The 21745-nt window shown below is 40.9% G+C and overlaps 1 protein-coding gene and 1 long non-coding RNA gene across 17 annotated transcripts in view; one reads left to right on the forward strand and one right to left on the reverse strand.

Annotated features, from left to right (window-relative positions):
• BICD1 (BICD cargo adaptor 1) overlaps nucleotides 1-21745 on the forward strand; it is a 267972-nt gene that overhangs the window by 227554 nt on the left and 18673 nt on the right. For 5 of the 12 annotated variants that reach the window (XM_073321643.1, XM_073321729.1, XM_073321674.1 and 2 more), the window contains one exon: nucleotides 18172-18247. The exons of 2 other annotated variants lie outside the window; for them this stretch is intronic. In XM_073321643.1, coding sequence (XP_073177744.1) covers nucleotides 18172-18247 — 76 coding nt within the window. Of the gene's footprint in view, nucleotides 1-1373; nucleotides 1524-6501; nucleotides 7126-18161; nucleotides 18248-21745 lie in introns of those variants that run through there. 5 more of the 12 variants (XM_073321703.1, XM_073321662.1, XM_073321652.1 and 2 more) reach the window with 5 other exon arrangements.
• The window catches only part of LOC140902114 (uncharacterized), a 38059-nt gene continuing 36975 nt past the window's right edge, over nucleotides 20662-21745 (reverse strand). For all 5 annotated transcript variants that reach the window (XR_012156008.1, XR_012156011.1, XR_012156007.1 and 2 more), the window contains one exon: nucleotides 20662-21049. This is a non-coding gene — a long non-coding RNA (uncharacterized lncRNA). The remainder of the gene's footprint in view (nucleotides 21050-21745) is intronic.

A 21745-nucleotide genomic window follows, 5' to 3' on the forward strand; every position in this document is an offset into this window, starting at 1 on the left:
AACTGCTCTGTATTACTCTTTGATGTTCAATCTTGCTGCTCTTAAGAGATCATTCACAATATTTTTTGGTACATACAGATCTCTGTCCTTCTTTTGCATGCTACTGAATCAAACTATTGCAGGTTTCACATTTGTGCATTGTTATATTTATATTTACCAACAGTAGACTTTAAATATGTAAAAATACCATACAGGGATACGTGTTGAAGTGTTTCAGATTTGTCAAGAGGAGAAACCACCATTTTTTTTCTAATAGAAAAGTACTATAGAATGTAATGGATAATTATGTTTGTGCTATAGAACTCTATATAATCGGTTTGAAAAACAAACACAAAACAAATTCTGTAGAAATGACATTGCTCTCTGAAATTCAGAGACCAGCTGAGGCCAGATCCCCAGTTTATGTAAATCAGTGTAGTTCCATTGGAGCTATGCTCATTTACACAAGCTGAGGATTTGGCTCTGTAGGTTTTAGATTTCATTACTATTAATGACTAATTAATTTATTAATTACTATACAGCCTTTGCATAAAGAATACCATAGTGACCTGGAAAGGGTTTTTTGTTTAAATAAAAACCTGTTTAAAGGGTTTTAAATCAAAAAGAGGTTCAGTCCTCCAAGGTACTCAATGTCTCCAAGGGGCTCAGCATGTTCAAATCTCATTAGCATCAGGGGACATGGAAGGCACTGAGCATCTGTCAGGAGGTGCTTAGTACCATGCTAGATCAGCTCACAAGTAATGAAAAATTCATGTGGCCTTTATTTTTTCATTTCCAGTTGGATGATGATGATGATTGATGATGATGATGATGTTGTTTTAAAGAATTGTTTCCTGTAGCAACACTGCGTAACTACTGAATATTTAATTTAATAATTTTCCTCAGAAGTATTTTATACAATTTTTATTCTGTTTTTATTTGATTTATATTTCACCTTCTCTCTTTGTTGATAAGTGTGTGTGTGTGTCTGTGTGTGTGTTTAATTATAATGAAAATGTTATACATGTGTATTTAACACATGGGGCCAGATCCTTGGTTTCTGTTCCAGCCTGTTTGCACTGCTCAGGCTGCTGGAAAGTGGCAGCCAGTGGATTCCCTTGGTGTATGAGAACCCCCCACAGCACATAAATCTGTCTCTATACCACCTCTTCCCTTCCCTTCTGCACCGGAGCCACCTGATGCTGGGGAGAGGTTACAAAAGTGTCTATAAGGGGTGGGGCTATAGTTCATCCCTCTGGCCAATCCTCAACCAGTAGAGTAATCCTTGTGGGACAATTATTACTCCTGAGGGAATTCTGCACCAAAAAATAAAAATAAAAAAGTAAAAATATTTTAAAATTCTGCAAATTTTATTTCTCAATAACTAAATGCAGAGGCTCCAGCATGGCAGTGGGGAGCACAGGCCGCTGGCTGCATGGAGGTGGGAGATCACCCTGCAGCATCCCCCAGGACAGGAATTCAGCAGTGAGGCTGCACCCGAAGCCCCAGAAGCACCCCAGGCCCTGCCCCTCCCTCTGCACCAGGTACACCGGGTGTTGGCAGACAGCCTCAGCCCAGCAGGATCTAAGTATGGAGGGCTTAGTCTGGGGGGGATCCAGATGTGGGGTAAGAGGGTTCTGTGTGGAAAAATCTGGGTGCAGGCAGCTCAGTGGGAGATCTGGATGCACAGGGGTTTGTTGGGCACTTCCGGGTACTGGGGCAATGGGACTCTGCAGGGGGGTCCAGGTGAAGGTGGTTGGGGCTCATCAGGGGGAGCCTGGGGTAGGGGATAGGGCTTATCAGGGGGGTCTGGGTTTGGGAGGATGGGGCTTGGCATGCGGGGCTCTTCAGGGTGGTCCAGGTGCAGGATGGCTGGGGGTTTGATGGGCCTGCTTAATAGGAGAGCCCCAGCTGCAACTGCTGTTAAGGGGACACTGCATGATGAATTCCCACTGCACCCCCAATTCCCCTATCTCCTTCCCTTCCCCAGTCCATCCCCCTTCCCCACTGCCCCCGCCTCTATCCCCTCCTCCTTCCTCTCCCCTCTGTCCTATCTCCCTCCTCTCACTCCCACATCCACTTCCCCTGCCTTATCTCACCCCCTTCCTTTCCCACTGCCTCTTCCTCTCACCACCCTGTCCCCATTTCTCCCTCCACCCTTGCCCTGCCTACCATGGGCACTCACTGTTGTACAGAAAACAGGCACCCTCCTCCAGCCAGGCAGCTCTGTGCACACTGAAATGCAGGGGGCAGTGGCATGTGACCCCGTGTGCCCCTCCACGCCTCGCCTCTGGTTGGTAGGGGGCAGTGCCTCCTCCAACTATGCCCATGGGCATCCATGACACCCCACCCCCACACACACACACCCAGCATGGCTTCCCGTTGCTTCCAGATTACTTTGTGCTGGGAAGCAAAGAATCTGCGGAGGGGGGACATATTTCCTGCACGCATGAAGTGGCATTTCCCCAGGAGTAAATAATTGTAGCTAGGGCTGTCAAATGATTAAAAAAATTAATCATGATTAATCGTGAGATTAAAAAATTAATCACAGTTTTAATCACACTGTTAATAATAGAATACCATTTATTTAAATATTTTGGATATTTTCTACATTTTCAAATATATTGATTTCAATTATAACACAGAATACAACATGTACAGTGCTCACTTTATATATTTTATTATAAATATTTGCACTGTAAAAATGATAAGAAATAGTTATTTTTCAGTTCACCTCATACATATACTGTAGTGCAATCTCTTTATCGTGAAAGTGAAACTTACAAATGTAGAATTATTTTTTTTCATAACTGCACTCAAAAATAAAACCATGTAAAACTTAAGAGGCTACAAGTCCGCTCAGTCCTACTTCTTGTTCAGCCAATCACTCACAAGTTTGTTTACATTTATGGGAGATAATGCTGCTCGCTTGTTCACAATGTCACCTGAAAGTGAGAACAGGTGTTTGCACGGCACTCTTGTAGCTGGCGTTGCAAGGCATTTATGTGCCAGATATGCTAAACTTTCATATTCGCCTTCATGCTTCGACCACCATTGCAGAAGACATGCTTCCAAGTTGATGATGGGTTCTGCTTGATAACTATCCAAAGGAGTACAGACTGATGCACATTAATTTTCATCAACTGAGTCAGATGCTATCTTTTTTTTGTGGTTTGGATGCTGTAGTTTCCGAATCAGAGTGTTGCTCTTTCAGTACTTCTGACAGCATGTTCCACACCTCGTCCCTCTCAGATGTTGGAAGGCACTTCAGATTCTTAAACCTTGGGTCGAGTGCTGTAGCTATCTTTAGAAATCTCACATTGGTACCTTCTTTGCATTTTGTCAAATCTGCAATGAAAGTGTTCTTAAATTGAACAATATATGCAGGGTGGTCATCTGAAACTGCCATAACAACAAATATATGGCAGAATGTGGGTAAAACCACAGAGCAGGAGACATACAGTTCTCCCCCAAGGAGTTCAGTCACATATTTAAGTAACGCATTCTTTTTTTAACGAGCATCATCAGCATGGAAGCATGTCCTCTGGAATAGTGGCCAAAGCATGAAGGGGTATATGAATGTTTAGCATATCTGGCATGTAAATACCTTGCAACGCTAACTACAAAAGTGTTTTGGTTTTGAGTGCAGTTATGTAACAAAAAAAAGTCTACATTTGTAAGTTGCACTTTAACGATAAAGAGATTGCATTACGGTATTTGCATGAGGTGAATTAAAAAAATATTATTTCTTTTGTTTCTTTTTTACCGTGCAAATATTTTTAATAAAAATAATATAATGTGAGCACAGTACTCTTTGTATTCTGTGTTGTAATTTAAATCAATATATTTAAAAATGTAGAAAAACATCCAAAAATATTTATAATAAATTTAAATAGATATTCTATTATTGTTTAACAGTGCGATTAAAACTGCAATTAATCACTATTAACTTTTTTAATCGAGTTAATTTGTTTTGAGTTAATCGCTTAAGTTAACTGTGATTATTTGACAGCCCTAATTATAGCCAGTGTAATTTACACCCTTGAAAGAGAAGAAAAAGTTGGTTTTTTTTAATCTGTTTGGTTTCTATCTTCTTTTTTCTGATGCTATTAATCTTCAAACTTTGGAGTTATACAGGTTACAACTTCTAATTTTAGTGGCTAATAAGCAGTTCAGCTTTGCTTTGCATTTAAGAACCAAATCCACAAAACTGTTCCTAACTTTATAAACTCCAGTACCATAAGTATCCCTTAAATTCCTACACCTTGATTTCTTCTAACATCTCTTTCTTTTGGGACAGCAGGACTGTTAGAAACCTATACAACTAGGAAAGCATAATTTCTTTAAAAAAAAAAAAAACCAAGGTGATCCAAGGCCATTGATAAAAGTTTTTAGCTTAGGTACTAATTTTGCAGTTAGCCTGCTTTTCAAAAGTATACCATCAGCCTATTCAACCAAGCCATAACAATGCCTCACTTGTCTCCTAGAACAAGGTTGATTGTAGACTTGGAAGTTTTTTAAAAAAACGTTTCTTCTCCTTGTCTTAAATTAAATGTTTTGGGTCAGTGGAACGCATTCAGAAAAGAGAAGCCATATGGACAGAAAATTGACAATTCCTTCTGTGCTAGTTAACTGTTGACGAAGCGTTTGATTCTGTAACAGGCTTCTGGTCTCAAAATTTTGTTGGGTGTAAGATCCAATTTTATGTATACATCGTGATAAATAATTAACTTTTTTGTTTAACGTAGCCACAGATATATAGCTAAAAATGCAACAGTACCACATAACCCTGCTTTTCAAAGAAATCTGTCAAAATTAATTCATTCAAAATTTTAACATACCTTAAAAATACTGGGCTAGATTCACCAGTAGGGCCTCTGGTTGCTTTCTACGGTGATGAAAAGCAGTCATAAACTGGCTTAACCAGCCAGATCAGATCAGTTTGTGGCTGCTCTATGTAATTAGAGCAACACAAAGCAGCTGGACCATGCTGAGGAATCTGGTCCAACATTTTAAAAAAATTGTCCTGACTCTGGAAATCCTCCAAATTCACAAAACTGAGGTCAACTACATAGATCAAATACAAATTACTCTCTTGGGTGTGTCATGGGCAAGAGGGTCTTAGTCTGAGTTTCTCTGTGATTCCCTGAATATGCATAAAATATATTTCTATGCACAGTGAATGCGTTCATGTTTATGGTCTGAATTCATATGCGCAAGTTGTCTTATCTATTTTTGTACACAGACAGGCTATTGACATTGACAGGATTCCTGCAGCAATAGTTTAATGTGTCTAACACTGTTTATGGAAATTATTTTAATCCATTTTTTCAGGGTTATGAACTGTAACTAAACCAGGTACTACATCCAAAAAGGATAATTTAGATATCTTTAATTTAATGTTATTACTTGTGTCCATTTTTTGTTCTGTTTCTGTTTTTTATTATTTTTGTAATGAACCATTTGTGTGTATGTAATTTTGTTTTCATTGTTTAATGTGTGGGGTTAGAGCATACATATAGAAATATCTATATATCCTTGCTATTAAGGTCTACATGTTCTACATCTGATATGCTCACTTAACTAAGCTTAATGAGCATTATGCATTTACATCACTCCTACTGTGGTACATTTGTCCTTGTGAAAGCGACTTCAAAACTGAAGAGAAGTATCATTGCCAAGGACTTTAGCTGGCTGTAACTGATCAAGAAATCAGCTGGCTAAATGTACTTTTACCTCCTGGTGCCACTGTGAATAGGACCACTTTGCTTTATGCTTTTTCTCTGTTATGTTTAGCTTCCTAATTACCACAGACAAGACCGATGGCATACATTTCATGCTGATCAATATCATTTAACTATTATGATTACATGAATTTACTGCTGTGCCACTGGTTGTATTTGCTTCTATTTGTATTTTCTCATTATGTTTTTAAAGTGGATTTAAAAAACCCTCCTTATGAATATATGTTGCCAGCTACAAAACAAAATTAAATAAGGAAATAAACGATTGCAGTGAAGTCCATGTCTTAAGGCTGAATATTATCAAGAGGTTATTGACTTTTTTCCATGTGCATAAACATTGTTACCTGGTTCTTAGATTGAATTTGTCTCATTTAAATAACAAATTTTAGCAACTTTCGTTGGAAGTTCTTGATTAGAATCAATTAGACTTTAGGCTGTTTCCAACCAAGTATATAGGCAGGTAACACATCACCTCTTTTAAAAATGTATTACCAGTACTCTGTTACTTTCCATAAAAAGATTGTGTTCCTGAATCTACCACCCTCAATTATCTGAAACAATTATTAACAGTTCTTCAAAATTCCTTTAACAAATAATGTCTGTCTTTATGTTCTGTGAAAAGGTTTAATGCAGTTTCATGAGTTACTTATTTTGATCACCAACAATACCTGAATATTAATTATTGTGCTAGTCATCTGAAAACATAAGATGGTGCAGAAGTGAGTCTCTGCTTGTTTAAGTTAGTGAAGCAAGGATTTTTTTTTTATCTCTGTTGCAGAGCTGTTCCTTGGGAGGTCATCATCTAATCTCACCAGTAACTTCTGTCATCAAAATGAACATATTCATTATTGTAGATGTATTGCTGTTTAGGGCTGTGACAGTTGCCAACAGTGCCTTTAGAGTCTATTCCAAAGCCTACCAAAATCCCATTCACCTTGACTTCAGCAGGCCTTGGATCAGACTCTTACGTGTACCCTGACATGGTACAAATTGTACCATGGCCTTGGCCATGTTTGCGGGCCAGAATGACCTTTGAAATGTATCCACCAGTCTTAAATTGATAACCTAGACAACAGTATCACAAGTGATATGTTTGTAAGCCTTTTCCTTTTTGTTTTTGAAGCCTCTAAATGATATATCACATTTTTAATATAAGTGTGTACACGGTAGATGCTTGGATCTGTAGAAATGCTATTTCTGTGAACTGTATAACACCCTTAACATAATATCTTTTTAAGCTTCTGTCCATTCCCATTTCTGCTAATTTACTAACTCACTATTTAGCTTGTCATTAGATTTTGTGAGGAATGATTTAAAACATATCCCACAAATTATATTCAGTATAAAAATGCAAAAGCATGATAACAATAAAAAAGTTTCAAATGGTCAAGAAATTTCTTAATATTGTTTTTTGTATCTGGAGAAAAAAATGCATGTTACAATAAGCCATTGTAACATACAAATGCATGTTACAATAAGCCACAACGAGGCAAAGATGAAGGTTAAAGTTGACATGCAGCTTTGCTTGCATTACTTTGGTCTGATTGTCATTCACGTGAGCAATGGAGTCCATGGAAAGACCAGGGGACACTTTAATTGGGGCTGGCAGGTAATTCAGGTGTCAGAAGAAAGTACTGAATAAAACTAACTAAAAAATTATGAAAAATCAGCTGTCTGGTCTCCTGATATGGGACAGCATGTTAAAAGGTGGGGAGGGAAGACTGAGAAAGGTATAGTGAATTGAGAAGTGGAACAGACCTGGGTGGACCAGCGTGGTTTTTTTAAAAAGATTATTTTGAATGATGCTTTCAGATAGGTGAAAATGTTTCTACAGTGTTGGGCAATGGGTACAAGATTTTGATAAAATACAAATATAAAAAAATATAAGAACATATGACCGATAGGGACCATCTGGGTTATTGATCCAGTCCCCTGCTATCACAGGAAATCCAAGGCAGGAAATATAATTAAAGAATTTAAATTTCCCACTGTTAAAAGAAAAAGAGCAAGAGGCCAGTGCAGCTAAGACAGCATCAGCATCTCCTGCACTAGCATATCTCTGTCTTCCTTTGATATTATGATCATTCTTAGGGTTAGATTTTCAGATGATGTAAAATCATCTGGCCCTTAATCTTGTATAGCTGGTATAGGTTTGGCTCCCAACTTCTGGTTTACTTAATCTTTGTTTCCCCCGAGCCTTTCTTTACTAAATGCTTGCTTAGCAAAGAGAGGCCTGCATCTTCTCACCTTCATTCCTAAATCTTGGGTGAAAATCTTGTCCTTCTGTGCCACTTCTGCTGCCTGCCCTCTGACTTTTTCTATTGCTTTAATTTCTGTTCCCTACGTAAAGAGCTCTAATGCAACCTGTCCCTCTCTTTGAACATTACTTGCACATTAAGTTTCAAAACCTGCCCCAGCCTACACTGAGAGAGGGAGCAGTGATTGCTCAGTGAGTCTTTTGCTAAAGGAATCTAGCTTCCTGGAGCAGGATTCAAAGCAGTGGGGCACATTTCATTTCTGCTCAGAGCAGGAGCACTAAGAACATAAGAACAGCCATATTGGGTCAGACCAAAGGTTCATGTAGCCCAGTATCCTGTCTTCTGACAGTGGCCAGTGCCAGGTGCTTCAGAGGGAATGAACAGAACAGATAATCATCACGTGAAACTCATAGGCAGCAGGTTTAAAACAAGCAAAAGGAAATATTTCTTTACACAACACACAGTCAACCTGTGGAACTCCTTGCCAGAGGATGCTGTGAAGGTCAAGACTATAACAGGGTTCAAAAATGAACTAGATAAATTCATGGAGGATAGGTCCATCGATGGCTATTAGCCAGGATGGGCAGGGATGGTGTCCCTACCTCTGTTTGCCAGAAGCTGGGAATGGGTGACAGGGGATGGATCATTTGTTGATTACTTGTTCTGTTCATTCCCTGTCGGGCACCTGGCATTGGCCACTGTCGGAAGATTTCTTTCTTGAGTGGTAACACCTAATTTAGACCCCATCATTTCATATGTATCATTGGGATGATATTTTCCAATGTGAGTTACTTTCCATTTATCAACATTTAATTTCATCTGCCTTTTTGTTGGCCAGTCACGCAGTTTTGTGAGATCCCTTTGTAACTCTTCATAGCCTGCTTTGCACTTAACTGTCTTGAGTAGTTTTGTATCATCTGCAAATTTTACCCCCTCACCCCTTTTTCCAGATCATTTATGAATATGTTGGACAGTACTGGTCCCAGTACAGACTCCTGAGGGACACCACTATTTACCTCTCTTTATTCTGAAAACTGACCATTTATTCCTGCCCATTGTTTCCTATCTTTTAACCAGTTATTGATCCATGAGGGGACCTTTCCTCTTATCCCATGACAGCTTACTTTGCTTAAGAGCCTTTGGTGAGGGACCTTGTCAAAGACTTTCTGAAAATCTAAGTACACTATATCCACTGGATCACCCTCATCTACATGCTTGTTGACCCCCTTAAAGAATTCTAGTAGATTGTTGAGGCATGATTTCCTGTTACAAAAACCATGTTGACTCTTCCCCAACAAATCGTATTAATCTATGTGTCTGATCATTCTGTTTTTTGCTATAGTTTCAACCAATTTGCTTAGTACTGAAGTTAGGCTTACCAGCCTGTAATTGCTGGGATTGCCTCTGGAGCCTTTTTTAAAAAATGGCGTCACATTAGCTATCCTCCAGTCATCTGGCACAGAAGCTGATTTAAATGATAGGTTACATACCACAGTTAGTACTTCTGCAATTTCACATTTTAGTTCCTTCAGAACCCTTGGATGAATACCATCTGGTCCTGGTGACTTATTACTGTTTAATTTATCAATTATCACTGTTGCACCTGGATAATGGTTGCTGCTGATAGGATAATGCTTGCTAGCTGGATGGGTGCATCTCCTAACCTACAAACCATGCCACCAGTGGAACATGTCTTCTGGTGCTCTTGTGTGGGTTAAAGCATCCTTGCCTGTTTCTTACATACTGGAGGAAAAGAGGAAATGTCCCCACCGCTTGTGCATGAATTCAGTAGAGGTCAGGATTTAGCGAAATCTACATGATTTCCTACAGTTTTCTGTGCATTGCAGGGCTAAAGTAGCTGGAACTCTGTGTTTGCTAAAATCTCAGTTGCACTGGGAAATTATCTGGCTAAATGCTAAGAGGAAGAAAAAAAGCCTAGTTGTATTGTTGGTTAGATGAAAGAGATCAGTAATAGTGTAGCCAGGGAAGCCTGAGATATTCCAGGAAGCAATTTAAACAAACTGATCCACAAAGCCATATATCTTCATGGCCAAACCAAAGTATAGCACTAAATTATTATTGTTAACAGTGCTTTATCACATTGTTCTGTGGTAGCCAGTAATACAGATGGCATCTTTCTAAATGCTTTTCTTTATCCCAGTAATGACATATTCTAGCCAGTCCAATAAACCAATCACCAGTTCTTGCTGATACGAAGCCTTTAGTTTATCTAATGCTTTCCTTCCATGCTTGTTATGAGACTGCATCTTTTGTACATACTTCAGCAGTAAACACATATTGAAACAGACATTGGGGAGTGATGAGATTTACACCTTTGGAAGTTTCCCTGTATTGCTGATCTTAACCCAATCAGTACTGTGTGTGTTTCTAAACCTTTGCTATAATAGAGAATTAAAAATATTTGATCAGAGCTGGCCCAAACATGCCCAGGAGCTGGGCAGGGGCATGTGAATACCTGTTCAGAGGTCAGTTTTGCAATCCCTGGGTCAATGTGACCTGGGCGAACTGCAGAAGCAGGATGTTCAGTTTTGCAGAATAATGAAATGTCTCATCACCCCCATATTCCTTTCCACCTGTCCCTAGAATCATTCTTTCTTCTACTATCCCCTGCACTCACTTAGTCCCAGCCTGCACAAGGCTATTCACAAATCCCTTGCAAATGAAACAATGGGCTAGGGTGGAATATGTTGGTCCGAAATCTCTGTTGTGAGCTCATCCCCCAGAGATGCTTTACCTGGGACATTGAGAAGTGAGCAGATCTATTGGCCAGCCCCCCACAAAGAACTGTGGAGGCAGTCAGCCTAGCCAGCCAGCCAAACAATGGGTGGGTGGGCAAAACAGGCAGATGAGCCTCTTCCCCAAGAAAAATGCAGCACACGGGAGGCACAAAGCTCTGTGTGGTAGAGACTTGTGTGGCCTGGGAGTGGAGAGATGACTGGACTTCCCCAAGCTTCCCCCTGCAGGAATAAAAACTGGAGGCAGCAGGATGGTGACCACATCTTAATTTTCTAAGCTCTCCCTTCTTCTTTCCCCCTCTTTCTTAAGAAAAAGAAAAGTTAAGTTCAGATTCTAGTATGGGTGAACTTTTGGTGGGTGAGGAGCACTTATTATATCTGATATGGTTGATTTATCTGTACACTGTAATATCATCTTGGTTCATTAACTTCTACCTGTGAAGGCATAAAATGCTGCCCATTACAGAAGGTGCTCCTCCTCCTCCATGTTTTGGAGGGTGTGAAATCTCTGATCTGGGGAGGAGGGAAAGAGCCAAGTACTGAAGAGTTTAAGGTCACCACCTTCTTCAGTTTTTCGTTCAGCACATTGTAAATAGAAAGACTTCTTCTGAGATTTTTTTAAGGTTAGGTCCAGTGCTTGTGAAGGCATCAGATTGATATTCCTTGCAACTAGAGACTGTCCATCCAAAGAACAGGTACAGTATGCGCAACGGTAATGCAAGCACACGCTGCCCTAGCAACAGGCCTCAATCTTGACCAGGAAGGGGCACCTATGGAGTTGAGAGAGTATCTTAATTTCCATGCTGTTCAGTTTCTTGTCCTGTGGAACGCCCAGCAAAGATGGCTGCTATGATGTAGACATCCTTCCAGTAGGAATTGGACTGAGATAGTCAACTCCTACACAGACCACAAACAGCCATCAGATGGTAGCTACTTTTGGTTACTATTGACCTGCATCAGATTCAGACCATTACACCCAAGGCGAAAGGTCCCCTCTCCCATTACCAGTCCCCTGAGCCATCCCATTGCCATCTTAGCTCCTCTTGATGCAATGTGCAGATGTTACTTATGTCATCTGTATGTTTAAATGGGAGTTCAGCAGCCTGTTCACATCTATTAACAATTTAATCCCTTCTTCAAATCAGCTTTGGGAAGAGACAAAATAAACAATGAAATAATCATTCATTTTTTGTTGAAAAACTCCATCCTATGTAAGAAAACTAGGGGAAAGCTAGAAACTCATGTAAAAAATGTTGAAGGGTGATTTTCTGCACGTAACACATTTAACATAAGTGTAATCTACAGCGTTGACACAATGTTAATGAAGGATCATTGCAAGACTTGCCACACAATATCACAGTCAACCTTACTGCATTAAATCAAATAGTAGATTTGGTGCTATCTAGCACTTATCAACCTTGTACCTGGAAGAAATACTATAAACGCTGCTGTGCTTCTACTGTACCACAGTCACTGCTTCCACTAAGTTACTGATCAGCAAGCCCTGGCCCGTGCCTCCGTTTGTTAACATGTTTGTAATAAGGTCTGGCACCTATCAATTATTCTGCTCTCCTCTGTGACCATACTGGCTGGTTTCCTTGGAGCATTGTTTGAGGACCATTACCAGCAGATCAACCAAAGTGATTATTCCCCTCTATTCGGCACTGGTGAGGCCACATCTGGAGTATTGCATCCAGTTTTGGGCCCCCCACTACAGAAAGGATGTGGAAAAGTTGGAGAGAGTCCAGTGGAGGGCAACAAAAATGATTAGGGAGCTGAGGCAGATGACTAATGAGGAGAGGATGAGGGAACTGGGCTTATTTAGTCTGCAGAAGAGAAGAGTGAGGAGGGATTTGATAGCAGCCTTCAACTACCTGAAGGGGGGTTCCAGAGAGGATGGAGCTTGGCTGTTCTCAGTGGTGGCAGAAGACAGAACAAGGAGCAGTGGTCCCAAGTTGCAGTGGAGGAGGTCTAGGGTGGATATTAGGATACATTATTTCACTAGGAGGGTGGTGAAGCACTGGAATGGGTTACCTAGGGAGGTGGTGAAATCTCCTTCCTTAGAGATTTTTAAGGCCCAGCTTGACAAAGCCCTAGCTGGGATGATTTAGTTGGGGATTGGTCCTGCTTTGAGCAGGGGGTTGGACTAGATGACCTCCTGAGGTCTCTTCCAACCCTAATCTTCTATGATTCTATGAGTGAGTACGCTCTTCTCATCCTTGAACTGTTACTTTTCTCATGCTGCCTTCTCTCTGAGGTAGCCAACAGCAGTCATCCCAATTGAAATCACCACATCAAATTCCGTTCATTTTAATAAAAGCACTGTTTCTTTGGCATAAATTAGGAAATCACGAGAAAAATCACAAATTTAACTGACGGTAGGAAATAAACTCAAATCGTCACATACCGAGACAAAAGCAGCACTAAGCTGTCCCAAATCTCGTGTTACAAAGTATGGAAATATTACCTATAACATACATGGAAAAAACACTTTTCTCATCTTAAAGGCTGTTAAGATTTCTCCCACTTTTTCAGCTTAGAGTTTCAGAATGTCTTGGGAGTTTGTCTCATAACAGCAAGGTGAGTGTTCTGCCTTCCAAGATGCTGCTGTTCTTGACATATCACACTGGCCTTTGACTTTGGAAATGAAGTATTTAGGCAGATCAGTCACTTAGAGCAGAGGGAACAAATTGTTTCAGTAGATTTTGCAGCGTAATACGCTGCATTTCTGCCTATTGCACAGCTAGGTTCCAGTGTTCAGAAGAAAGCGGGGGCGGGGGATGTTTTTAAGAAAAGGTTTTCTTGCTCACTACTCTTGATTCATTCTGTTAACCGGGGGTTACATTAAATCAATTTAGTTGTGGGTTTTGACATCCCAGGAAAGAGAATAATTCATTCTCAGGTAAATGGAGACTGCTCCTGTGTTCAGCTAAACTGTCAACAGCATGTCTCAGCAGAACACGTTATCAAGTTCCTGCAATATTTATGCAGCAAGTGCAATTGACATTCGGGGGCATGATAGTGGATACTATGAAAATCTAAGCTAGGAAGCAAGACTTTTCTGCAAGTTCTGTCAACACCAAGGGATCCTTTTGTCTCCAGTGTGAGTTTTATGTAAAACACCAAAACGTCAACTTCACATTTTGCAATAAGAAATTCATTTTCTTCTTTTCAGGAATTGATCCTGCAAATCTTTATTTGCACATTTGGCTTTCCTGATGTGAATAGTCCCTTTAAAATATTTTTTATATTTAGTGTTTTCCTCTTAATTTTTACCTATAAAATTTTATAGAAACATTTAATGAATTTTTAGTTAATATAATCGGAAGACAGCAAAAGATGTATACACCAGTCACTCATTTGCAGCACCACTCATGCTCTTCTTGATGCTTTTCTTGGTCTTGGATCCTTTGCTATTCTTGTTCCTTGATACTATCAAGTCACTCTTTATATCGACAGCTTGTTTAGTATATTCAATGACAGAATTTACAAAGGGAGTTCCATTATGCTGATTCTATAGTCACATGTAAAATTTTCACTGAGGATATTGCTGACGGCAGAAAAAATGCATGCCCATTTCTCAGACATTAAAAACACAGTCACACATGATAATGTTGATTGGATTCACCTATTTTATGGTCCAAAGGGCTGAACACACCTGTGATACTAGGTGTGGTGCTTAGCCAGAGGAAGACAGAGCAGAAAAAGATTTAGAAGAGTGTCAGGGATCCACAGGGTCCGGTCTATGCTCCAGCCTGCCACTAGTCCCTTGGGAGTGACCCCTTTAGCATGCTAGGCCCCGAAGATCCACACAGTTCACAGGGGCAGGCCGGCAGCCTCTGAGACTCCAAAACTGGACCTTTGGGTGCCAATGATCCCTGTTTCCTCTGGGGCTCCCGCTTCCCGCAGCAAGTCCTGCAGAGCTGGGCTCTTGTGGGAGGCTTGTCCTTTACTCCTTCAGGACGCAATGCTCCCAGTTAGTGTTTGCAGCAACGCCAAGCACTCTTTTCAAAGCAAGATAATCTGTTTGTCACCTGGCATTCAGAATGTGAAAGTTCTGAGGTTAGCGTAAAGCAGGGGTTCCCAAACTTGGTTCGCGGCTTGTTCAGGATAAGCCCCTAGCGGGCCGCGAGACACTTTGTTTACCTGAGCGTCCGCAGGTACAGCCGCTCCCAGCTCCCAGTGGCTGTGGTTCACCCTTCCCGACCAATGGGAGTTGCGGGAAGCAGTAGCCCGGCCCATGCCACTTCCCACAGCTCCCATTTGCGAGGAACGGTGAACCACAGCCACTGGGAACTGCAAGCGGCCATACCTGTGGATGCTCAGGTAAACAAAGCATCTCGCGACCTGCCAGGGGCTTACCCTGACCAAGCTGCAAACAAAGTTTGGGAATTATTGGCGTGGAGAAGCAAAGGTTAAGACAGAGCTCAGTCTAGCCAATGTAAGGGCTCTATCCAGCCGAGCTGCTGTAGAATCCACTTTGGCCCTGTCTCTGTCCCTTTGTCTTTGGTTCCGGCGGGGGTGGGGTTTATGCTGGATCTCTGTGAGCAGAGCTTTTGTCACAGTCACCTAGCAACTTTCCCCTTTGTTCTACTGCTTGAGGCCTTTGCTCTGCTTCTTTGCAGAGAGTTGGGCGGGGGGAGAGGTGGGGGGGGTCTCCTTCCTCTTGGCCATTGGTCACTAGCTGTGTTGGTCACTGGACATTGGGGTTTCCACTGTCTCTCTGGATCCTCCATTCACATGTGTAGACTTTTATTCAGTTTGTTAATGACTCTGGCTTCCAACTAGGCTGCTGAGTCACCACCTTATCCCTTCCCTTCACCCTCAGTACATAGCTGTGCAAAGCTCTGAGGGAAACTGAGGCACGCACCGGAATCATAAAAATATTACCAAAATTCCCACATTTTTCACAAAGAGTTTCTTGGTTCAACAGTATTTATAGGGCCAGTGTCAGTCCTGATGTAAGCGGGTGCAACTTCATTGAATTAACAGAATTTAAAGCTGTTCCACCAGGACTAAATTTGGCCCATAGCTAGCACTGGGCTTTAGATTTGAAAGGAGAAACTAGCTCTGGCCAGTCCAACAGTGAAGGGGAGTTGCTAGAATGATGAGAAGTTGTAGGGCTGACAAGAATGAGTGGTGATGGGAGTTGTGCCCTTAGAGTTTAAAAGAATGCTATTCTGAACCATGCTGAACCTTCTATATATTGCCTGTCACTAGTGTAGGGCTTTATCCTGTTGTCAATGGGAGTACTCCCACTGACTTCAGTATGAGTTGGATTGGGGGATTCTCATGCAAAATAGTCATTCTGTCCCTGTAGTGGTTGAAATCAACACTGCATTTGGCTTTCCTGGCAACAGAGACTTTAGGAATAAACCAGTCTGACTCTTGCGCCAATCAGTTCATTGATGCTCTTTTTAGGAGACTTATCATAAAGTAAAAATCTTTATGCACTAGCAATAAGCAGTGCCTGCATTTTATGGTTTAACTAATATTTCATCAGTCCTGGGAGCTAGAGAGACAGCACACTGATAGCCATTCAGGCATCACCCAATGTAAAAATCTTTTTCACCAGTTGAACAGTCATTTTGCTGCATAAGACACCCCCCTACCAAGCTATATGTTGATTTACCAAGACAAGACAGCTTTGGGTCTAAGACCAGCACTTCAAATAGAGTACTCTGTAAACTGCAACAAAAGAGCAGCTCTGTCAACTCAAGTCATATGACACATTTTGATGTGTTGAATAATAATTCCTTACACTCTTTCCTTCTCTTCCTGCCAAAGGTCATGGTCAGGGTCCAAAATCTATTATCTTTACTGAGGTGAGAAGGTAGGCACCAAGTGTGATTTGTCCACACCCACTTAGACCACTAGAGGGCTGCACAGATCACCTTAGGAGACAGACCCCTATATGATGGCTGATAAATGGATTTGTATGAGAAGGGGTGACTGTGGTACTAGAATGACCCCCAGTATTGTCAGGCAAGTACCCTGCCCTGTGTGAAAAAAGAACAGTACCAATAGCGTCAGCTACATGTGGGAGTCTTTGTATATATTACCAGCAACTTCTTCCATCTGAGTGAGACAGCAGAATTGAATTCCAAGAGAACAATCTTCCTCTACACCAGAGCAGAGACTGTGACGTTATTTGTACCTCCTTCAAAAGGAGTTTTGTGCTTTGAGTGACAGCCAGTGAGAAAAAGAAGAAAAGACTCATAATTCCTCAAAAAGATTCTGACTGACTATGATGTCTAATCACTTTTGTTTTTAAAATTCATGTTAGAATAACTTCCCTTTTCCTGAACAGTTGCTTTAGAGAAAGAAACTTAGAGAATCAAAAGCTGGGATCTAGAGAATCAAGATGCAATATTCACAGCAGGCAAGAGATGCACAGACCCCACTGAAGTCAATGGCAAAACTCCATCGATTTCAATGGAGTCTGGGTTTCACTCACAGATTTTAAGGCCAGAAAAGACCATGACGATCATCGGTCTGACTATGTGTATAACACAGGCCACAGAATGTTTGGACTGGCTCCATTATAAAGGGTCAGATTGTGTTAGTTTCTTATGTAGGTGTGCAGTGATGGGGTTTGCTCAGACTTGGAAGTTGGTAAGAGGCTAGCAGTTCAGGGTTTGTTTTGTTGTTGTTTGATTTAGTTTTTAAATCAAGAAAACAGAGAACGTTGTTAGTGGATTTAAAATCTGTTTCCTCGTTCCAGTAGAAACACAGTCACAGGAATTACAGTGGCTCTACATTTATTTCACAGACACAATCTCACTGCCACTACTTGCAGGTTTCGGAGTAGCAGCCATGTTAGTCTGTATTTGCAAAAAGAAAAGGAGGACTTCTGGCACCTTTAGTCTCTAAGGTGCCACAAGACCTCCTTTTCTTTTACTTGCAGGTTGTAATGTCTGGTTTAAATCTTTTTGAAAGAACTATGTTTCGATGGCACTGGAACTGCCTTTTTTTTTACTCTGCAAGTTGTTTTTTTTTTTTTTTGGTAATAGGCGTAAGGTATCTTGATAATTTTAAAGTAGCTGTTACTGACATTTTATATTACTAGTAAGCAAACCAGTTGCATTCATACCCTATGATAAAATAATGGTTAATATGGCCTGATTCAGACCCCACTGAAGTCAGTGAAAAGACTATCATCAGACCCATATTGCAAAAGGTCCATCAGTACGTGCTCATTCAATATGGTTGGTTTAAAGCTCCCATCTAATAATATCTTGCCATTGCGGGGAAAAAATAAGCTCAAATGTTTCCATTAGTATTTGTGAAAGAAACTGTTACTTAGCTAACAAGAACTGAACATACATTCCTCACTAAATCTCTCCATCAGCTGCATAGTCTGTTTACTATTGTTACTAACCCCTTGCTTTGTCATCTCTTTGTATATATGTCTAATTTATCAGTTTCTTGTAGATTATCAGCAGCCTGCTGCCTCCATACCACTACGCAGCTCACAACTAGCCAGTGGGCCAGACTGCCAGACTGTCAGGTAACTTTAGCTAACTCTTTTCTCTTTGCATATAGCTGCATGCCAAAGCGAGTCTGCATCTACTCTTGCCTTTCCTATATAAATAGCCTTTCCTGTTTATTCAGGACATGGCTACACTGGAAACTTCAAAGCACTGTCGCGGGAGCGCTCGGAAGAGCGAGTGTGGTCGTGCGTGAGCGCTGGGAGAGAACTCTCCCAGCGCTCCTGGTAACCCACCTCCATGAGGGGATTAGCTCTGAGCGCTGGGAGCATAGCTCCCAGCGCTCGGATCCTGTCTACACTAGCGCTTTAAAGCGCTCAGACTTGCTGTGCTCAGGGGGGTGATTTTTACACCCCTGAGCCAGCAAGTTAGAGCACTATAAAATGTAAGTGTAGCCAAGCCCAAAATTCTAAACTGTGTGTGGGGGATGGGCAGGCTTGCTTGCTTTTTAAGCAAAGTATTGATTTGAGTTACTCTGATACTTTCTGTAATTACTGCGTAGGAGATTCCCCCCCCCCCCCCCGCCCCCACAGGTATTAGGGAAGCTGTTACTTGTAGATATATCAAAAATAAGGAAAATAATTGAGGGCTCAATCTTGCACTCCTTACCCCAGACAATTTCCCAGTGACATCAAAATTAATATATTTTGGGTGAAATTCTTGAGACTTTTGCCTGAGTAAGGACAGCAGAATCAACAGTAGCAGGTGACTCTACATTAAAAAACAAACTAGGCTTATATTTTCTAAGTCAGTGGGAGGCAATGTTCTCATGCGATTAGAACAGAGGACTGAGAGTCAGGAGACCTCCAGTCTTAGTTCTGCCACTGACTCCATGTCTGAGCTTGACCGAGTCACTTCACCTCTTGGTGAGTCTCAATTTTCCCATCTGTAAAATGGAGATAATGAAACTTTAAACACCTTTGAAATGTTTAGGATAAAAAATGCTATATAAGTTCTAAGTAGTATTATTAAAAAACTAATTAAAATATTTGGTTTGAAAGAGGAAACATCTCCACACAAGAGTTTTTAAAGTGCGAAAATCTCATTTCAACTATGTTGTACTGACCTGCCACTGAAAAATGTAACAGAAACGTCATCTTAAAGCAGTTGGTACTTGAAAAGTTTTTTTGCCATATAAACTATAATCTACATAAAATAAATAGGGTACACTTGTTTTAGAGATAGGTGAAGGTTCCAATATATGCTTTGTGCAAGATATTCACCCATGTTTTGACCTGCTTATTTGGAGTATGCTAAGTTATTTTTCATATCTGCCTCTAACTTATAAAACCTCTTATTTATTTACCCACACTCCAAAAATGAACTTCATCACAATACATATAGAAGGTCCCTTTAATCAGGTTAGAGAACAGGTGAGATATGATTAATAGACTAGAAGCTAGGGAATTCTAATCCCTGCTATGTCACTGTGACTCCTTCTATGGCCTTGGGGAAGTCCCTTAAACTCTTTGTGTCTCTGCTTTCCAGAAAACAAAAAACAACAAAATTTGCCCTTGCTAATTGAGTGAGTGGAACTTTGCAAGGCTCTCCAATTCCTATCAGGGAAATGACATCCTCCAAATGATCTAATATCACTTAGCACAGAACTGCTCATCAGTTCTTCTGCAAGCATGAAGTACAGTGATGCCGGCTGTGAAATGTATCTGTCATATCGCCAATGTGTTAATACTCCTGGTGAACAAACAGCAATGCATCTCGTAGAACAGTTGTGTTTTATGTTTAGAGTCTAAATTGAATCTAATCTAGTTAGTCAGACCTTTCAGGTCTGATTCTGTCAGAATGGAAGAACCACACCACGTTTGCTACTATAGCAAATCCACTTGGGTATATTATCTGTACTGCAAACAAAAGTGTGGAGAGAGGCAAGTCCAATGGAAAGTGCCAGGGTCCTCTGAATTGTCCCATTTTGCTCCTTGCACTTTTCAGTGCAGAGAACAGGGGAAGAATCCACAGAGAGGCCCAGAGCATCCATGCAAAGCCTGTCCGTCCTTCCCCTCCTGCCACCTTTCTTCCGCACCCTGCCTCAGGACCTCTGCTCCCATGTTTTCTCACTGGCTGCCCTGATCTCTTCCTTGAGGAAAGATCAGCTTGCAGAGGAAGGATACCTCATAAGCCAGTGACAACAGGGTCAGCATTTATTTACGTGAGTAAACTCCCATGAATGTAGAGTGAGTAGATGCCACTTCATGTGGTTGTTTACTTTCCCCTCCTCCTCGTGGTGGGCAAAGCCCCAGTCCTATGCTAAGCGGTTTCCATAGGCTTTGGGGAAGTAGAGAGCCTGCTGCAGAGCCATTGTTCCCTCCCCTCCTTTGCACATGCAGGGATTTGATTTAGATCCCCTCCACATGCTATGGGAGAGGGGAAAATAAGGTCATTTGTAAAGTGCTGAGGTATCCAGACTGTGTAAACATGGATTAGGTCTCTCCCCAATTAGAAAGATCAGTCATTTATTTTGTTAGTTTGTTTACATATTTGCTTTCTTCCACATACTTCAGCTAGAACCCGATTTGGAAACTTTGCATGAGAAGCTTTTCTTGCAGTGTCCACCTAACTCAAAACCAGGGTACAGGGGAAATTAGAGTTTTGTAGTTAATAATTTTCAGAAATCCAGACTAGTCATCCCACAAGAAACAAGTAGACCTATATCCAGCCTATCTGTTGGCTTTGAAAAGATTGTCAGTTTCATCACCAGTTTGATGCTCTTCTTGATATATACATGTGCTGTAGGGCTGCCAATCATAAATATTCATGAATATGTCTGGCATGCCTAGGCCTCATAGCTGCATATCCTGGACTGTGTCCTGTACAGTGAGAAAACACAGGAAGAGCTCTGTTATCAGCACAACAGCATGATGGCATGATTTTTTACTGCTTTAAGTACCATAATTGGGATCTGGAATAAAAACTGAAGGCATTTGAGGGAACAGCAAATTGCCTATTCAGTTGTAACAGAGAGATGTGTGCATGCGTTTACAAATCCCTGCTACCATGCCTGCAGGAATGTGACCTCCCGAGGCCTCTAACCTGGAACTACACAGTGTCTTGTTATGACTGAAATTCACATGAATGTTTCTGCATCCCACGATATGTCAAGTCTAGTCATCTTCAAAATAGTTTACCATAACACAAATACAAAGTGTAGCATGAGCTCTTTACTCAAATGGGGCTGCACAAGCTCTTTTACTTAAATGGCACCTATGTAGGGCTTTACTTTATCCTGTAAAGTATCTGAAACTCACACTGTAATTACATATCCCCAGAGATATGTTGTTTTCATTCCAGTGTAATTCTAATTTACGAATATTTTTTGTAAATAGCTTCTGGTGAACTTCCTATGATAAATTTTAAGAGAAGATTCAAACCAAATTGAACCTGAAACTCTAAGGTTTAGAAACATTTGGTCAATATATTTTGTTGTTTTATGTTTACAGTTTTGCTTGCCTCTGCATATTTCAGCTAGAACCTGATTTGGAAACACTATAAGAAATTATTTTCTT

The sequence above is a fragment of the Lepidochelys kempii genome, chromosome 1 (genome assembly GCF_965140265.1).
Source record: "Lepidochelys kempii isolate rLepKem1 chromosome 1, rLepKem1.hap2, whole genome shotgun sequence".
Taxonomy (NCBI): Eukaryota; Metazoa; Chordata; order Testudines; family Cheloniidae; genus Lepidochelys; species Lepidochelys kempii.